At 45.8% G+C, this 6,000-nt stretch overlaps 1 protein-coding gene across 2 annotated transcripts in view; it reads left to right on the forward strand.

Moving 5' to 3' along the window:
• The window catches only part of LOC122929344 (NXPE family member 3-like), a 70,452-nt gene extending 65,541 nt beyond the window's left edge, over nt 1–4,911 (forward strand). For both annotated transcript variants that reach the window (XM_044282880.1, XM_044282882.1), the window contains exon 6: nt 4,143–4,911. In XM_044282880.1, coding sequence (XP_044138815.1) covers nt 4,143–4,675 — 533 coding nt within the window. In that variant the 3' untranslated portion in view covers nt 4,676–4,911. The remainder of the gene's footprint in view (nt 1–4,142) is intronic.
• Nucleotides 4,912–6,000: the final 1,089 nt, after the last annotated feature.

Consider the following 6,000-nt stretch of genomic DNA (forward strand, 5'->3'; position numbering starts at 1 on the left):
TTTAGGGCATGTATGACTTTTTGATTGCTTGCTATTACACTGTTTGCGATGTAAGGCTACTTTCACACTTGTGTTCGGGGTTCCGCTTGTGAGTTCCGTTTGAAGGGTCTCACAAGCGGCCCCGAACGTACAGCCCCAATGTTTTCGGAGTGGATGCGGATCCGCTCAGAATGCATTAGTATGGCTCCGTTTGGCCTCCGTTCCGCTCAGCAGGCAGACACTCGAAGGCAGACAGCGTTTTCGTGTCCGCCTGGTCGTGCGGAGCCAAACTGATCCGTCCAGACTTACAATGTAAGTGTGAAAGTAGCCTTAGGTGACAAAAAATAGCTTTTTTTACACCGTTTTTATTTAAAAAAAATTACGATGTTCACCTGAGGGGTTAGGTCATGTGATATTTTTATAGAGAAGGTCATTACGGATGTGGAAATATCTAATATGTATACTTTTTTTTTATTTATGTAAGTTTTACAAAATAATATAATTTTTGAAACAAAAAGAAATCATGTTTTAGTGTCTTCATAGTGTGAGAGCCATAGTTTTTACAGTTTTTGGGCTATTGTCTTAGGTAGGGTATAATTTTTGCAGGATGAGATGACGGTTTGATTGCACAATTTTGGGGTGCATATGACTTTTTGATCGCTTGCTATTATACTTTTTGTGGTGTAAGGTGAAAAAAATTGCTTTTTATTTTTATTTTGTTTACAGTGTTCACCTGAGGGGTTAGATAATGTGGTATTTTTATAGAGCAGGTTGTTACGGACGTGGCGATACCTAATATGTCAACTTCTTTATTTTTTTACATTTAACACAATAAAATCATTTTTGAAACCAAAAATTCATGTGATTGTGTCTCCATAGTCTAAGAGCTATAGTTGTTTTGGGAGGGGGGGGGGGGGCCCCCTCGATTGTCTCAGGTTGGGATTTTTTGCGGGATGAGGTGACAGTTAGATTGTTACCATCTTAGGGAACATAAGCCTTTTTGATTGCTTGGTGTTGCACTTTTAGTAATGTAAGGTAAAAAAAATTATGTATTTTTTTGATGGTGTTCATCTGAGGGGTTAGGTCATGTGATATTTTTATAGGCACTTTTTTTGTTTTTACTTGAAACTTTTAATATTGTTTTGTAAAACTTTATTTTTTAACTTTTTTCCCCCACAACTTTTAGAGGTCTGATCCCCTATTATTGGCTGTAAATGTATTACACAGTGCTTCCTATAAGATCCAGGGGCTGGATCTCACAGGCTCTCCCAGAAGGCAGCCATGATGCCTAAGGAAGGTATCAGACTGCCTTCCCTGCCATCAGTTCCGCGTCACAGCAGCTCGGGGACCCGATGGCCACACTGCACATGTCTGAAGTCCACACATGGCCGTGCAGTGGTTATTTCACAGATGCCGGCGCATACAGCAGGGGTCCGGCTATCAGTGACTGGCGGACCCCTGCCGCTAATCAGGTGGGCTCAGCTCCTGCACCCACCCGATCAGTGCTCCGTACATGTACGACGCTGGGCGTTAAGGGGTTAATGTTTCTGTGTGTCGTTAAAAGATATCGACAGTATCCCCCAATATAGTGACCTCTACAGCACCCCACCCCACTGTCTGCTGAGCTGTGTATCTAATCCTATCCTGTGTGACACTGTCTGCTGAGATGTGTATCTAATCCTATCCTGTGAGATACTATCTGCTGAGCCGTGTATCTAATCCTATCATGTGTGATACTGTCTGTTGAGCTGTGTATCTAATCATATCCTGAGTGATACTGTCTGCTGAGCTGTGTATCAAATGCTATCCTGTGTGATACTGTCCGCTGAGCCGTGTATCTAATCATATCCTGTGTGATACTGTCCACTGAGCTGTGTATCTAATCCTATCCTGAGTGATACTGCCTGCTGAGCTGTGTATCTAATCCTATCCTGTGTGATACTGTCTGCTGAGCTATGCATCTAATCCTATCATGTGCGATACTGTCTGTGGAGCTGTGTATCTAATCCTATCACGTGTGATACTGTGTGCTGTGTATCTAAGTCTGTGCATGTTGTCGTGTTGCCCTAGCCTAAAGCGGACTTTTAGCAGTGAAGAAAAATGGCTAGGTTGTTATGGAAACCTGGAGTAAAACTGTGTGTATGTGGAGACTAAGAGCCTTTGAGCTTCTATTTGCTGATATGGGACATGTGACAGCGTGCATGGCAGTTGGGGCTTGTATTGGCTAATGCAGGTCATTTTTTAGGAATATCTCAGGAACGGTACGTCCTAGAGAGCTGAGGCCCACTCTAAAACCTTCCCGGACACCTGATGTACCTGTGTGCCAAATTTGGTGAAGATCAGTCCAGTCATTTGGTCACGCATAAAGAACAGACAGACAGACAGACAGAAACTCATTTTTATATTAAAAGATATTGACAGTATCCACTATAACAGTGACCTCCACAGCACCTGGCCCTTATACAGTGAACTCCACAGTTCCCCACCCCTTACACTGACCTCTCCCCCACAGTGACCCGCCACTTTAAAATGGGACCTCCACAGCAGCCCTCCCCTTTAACAGTGAGTTTCAGAGCACCCTATTCCCTTGACAGTGACCCTTTTAGGGGCCCGCCCCCTTAACAGTGACCTCCACAGTACTCCGCTGCCTTAACAGTCACCTCACAGTACCCTGCTGCCTTAACTTTGACCTCCACAGCAGTTGCCCCTTTTATAGTGGCTCCTGCCCCCTTAGCAGTGACCTCCACAGTGTCTTCCCTTTTAACTGTGACCTCCACAGCGCCTGCCCCTTTAACAGTGACGTTTACAGTGTATGCCCCTTTAACAGTGACCTCCACAGCACCTGCCCCTTTAACAGTGACCTCCAGAGTGCCCATCCCTTTAACAGAGACCTCCACAGTGCCCTCCTCTTTCACAGTAACCTCCACAGTGCTCGCCTCTTTAACAGTGACCTACACAGTACCCTCCCCTTTAACAGTGACCTCCACAGTGCCCACCCCTTTAACAGTGACCTCCACAGCAGCCGCCTCTTTATTAGTGACCTCCACAGCGTCCGTTACTTTAACAGTGATTTCCACCGTTCTCTCCCCTTTAACAGTGACCTCCACAGCGCCCTGCCCCTTTAATGCTAGTGCTACATGACGACATGTGTCATGCGACATTTTGTCTCAACAATTTTTACAATGATAGGCTATGGTGTCGCACTGCGACTGCGACATGCTGCGACTGTGACACGACAGTCGCAACTCGCAACAAATCCATCCAAAATGGATGCATGTAGCAGCGTAGTTGTGCCCTATGTGTCGTGCGACGTTCTGCAGTCCTAGCCTAAAGCTGACCTACAGCAGTGAAGAAAAATGGCTGGGTTGTTATGGAAACCTGGAGTAAAACTGTGTGTATGTAGAGACTAAGGGCCTGCTAGCTTCTATTGGCTGATAAGGGACAACTGACCGTGTGTATGGCAGTTGGGATTTGAAGAGAAAGACCTGCAGGCTTCTATTGGCTAATACAGGTCATATTTTGGAAATATCTCCAGAACGGTACGTCCTAGAGAGCTGAGGCCCGCTCTAAAACCTTCCTGGACACCGGATGTAGTTGTGTGCCAAATTTGGTGAAGATCGGTCCAGTCGTTTGGTCGCACATAAAGAACAGACAGACAGAAAGAAGTCCAGACAGACAGAAAATAATTTTTATATATATAAGAGATAAGATGTATGCATATAATATGATACAGATGACATAGCACAAGAGGAACATCAATAATGTAGAAGATTTTAAGTCATTTTTTATCAACGTTTGTATCACAAAGGAGGCCATATAGATGACAGAGAACTGCAAGGTGGACCTCAAACTCACATCATCTCTGGTCACCCCCCAAATAACTTTATTTCAGTACAGCAGGGGAAGGTGAGCAGAAAGTATAGAGCGAAGAAAACAGATCCATTGCAGCCAAGCATCTCTCATAGACAGAATGTTGTCAGATGCTCTGGCTGAAATCAGTGGAATCCACCAACAGGGTTCTGAGGTCTATAGGTCTCTTTTGACTAGAAAGGTATGTAGATCACTTTGTAGAGGTTTGTTTTCACCTTGACATGAACGGTGAAAAACCTTGAAAAGTCCAAGAGGGTGAATATTTTTATGAAGCTGTTTGTTTTTCTCCATAGGTCTCAAGAGGATAGACTTGCATGTTAATTACCAGTCGGGTCCTCTGATAGCCGTAGATGCTGATGCCGGTTTGGTCATGCGATGGCGTGCCCATGGATTACCTATAAGGACCAGCAAGACCATGATGTCTGACCTCCACTACGAAGCAGCTCACTTGGCTGGTATCGGTGGGGGGTCCCACACTGTGATATTGATGACCCTTTGGGCCCACTTTACCTCCTACCCTTTGAGGGTTTACTTAGAACGGCTGGAGAGAGTCCATCAGGCAATCTCATCTCTTCTTTTTCGAAGCCCTGAGACGACAGTGATCATTAAATCTGCCAATACTGGTTATAAGTCAATATTTGGCAGTGACTGGTTGTCTCTTCAGCTGGACATTTTACTAAGGGCAGTCTTTAAAGGAACGGAGGTCATAATTTTGGATGCCTGGGACATGACATCCTGCCACTATCTTCCTGACAATATCCACCCAGGACCTCCAGTTATCAAGAACCAGGTGGACCTTATGTTGTCTCATATATGTCCACAATAATGGAGAAGAGACACTTCTACAAGCCTACATGATGGTCACCTGAAAGGATTCTCAAAAATGTTTGTAACGCCCCAGAGGTTCATTAGCACCTTTGCACTCCTCTACTCAGTGGCGTATCTATCACGAGGCAAACAAGGCATTTGCCTAGGGCGGCACTTGCCAATGGGGCGGCAAAATGCCTTGTTTGCCCCTTGTCCCATCCGTCTTATATGCCGGTATACTCAGAAGAAGATCCGATGGTATATTCTAACTCCCAGGCGTTCCCATGGTGACGGGACGCTTGCCTGGGGGTTAGAATATACCGGGCCACGCCGCTCACTCACTGACTTCACGCGCCTGCTCCTCCCACTAGGCCGCGCAGGCGCGTGACGTCAGTGAGTGAGCGCCGCCCGCACTGCCTGCTGTTACCGGAGCTAAGACAGAGTAAGGTATCCAAGTAAAGAGATCAGCAATGATTAAAGTTAAAGTTACTGATTAGTTTATAAATGTACTCCTGTGAGCGTCGGGGAGGGGGATCTGTGAATGTTACTGTTTAGGGGAGGGGGATCTGTGGATGTCACTGTTTAGGGGAGGGGGATCTGTGAATGTTACTGTTTAGGGGAGGGGGATCTGTGGATGTCACTGTTTAGGGGAGGGGGATCTGTGGATGTTACTGTTTAGGGTAGGGGGATCTGTGGATGGCACTATTTAGGGGAGGGGGATCTGTGGATGGCACTATTTAGGGGAGGGGAATCTGTGGAAGGCACTATTTAGGGGAGAGGGATCTGTGGATGGCACTGTTTAGGGGAGGGGGATCTGTGAATGGCACTGTTTAGGGGAGGGGATCTGTAGATGGCACTGTTTAGGGGAGGGGGATCAGTGGATGGCACTGTTTAGGGGAGGGGGATCTGTGAATAGCACATAGGAAGGGGTGGGGTTTAGAGAGAAAGGGGTTTGGCCTTGACAGGAAGGGGTGGGTCAAATTTATATATGGGGGGTGCTCGAGTTTAGTCTCGCCTAGGGCAGCACAAAACCAAAATACACCACTGCCTCTACTATCTCCTATGGTTAAGCAGATGACATCCCCTGTATTAATTTCCAGGGCCTACAAAATGTGTATTCCCATTTTCTTGTTTTGTAACTGTTTAAGTGTAATTTTCCTGGTTCACCAGCAGATGGCGGCATAAATGGCAGAGCTATTTTACCTAGAATGGAACCCTTCTTTTCTTCTAGTTCTCTCTAGAGAGGGAGGAGTTTAGTTACCGTATTTTTCGCCGTATAAGACGCACCGGCGTATAAGACGCACCTAGGTTTTTGGGGAGGAAAATAAGAAAAAAAAAATTTTG

This window comes from Bufo gargarizans, chromosome 2 (genome assembly GCF_014858855.1).
Source record: "Bufo gargarizans isolate SCDJY-AF-19 chromosome 2, ASM1485885v1, whole genome shotgun sequence".
In the NCBI taxonomy this organism is placed as follows: Eukaryota; Metazoa; Chordata; class Amphibia; order Anura; family Bufonidae; genus Bufo; species Bufo gargarizans.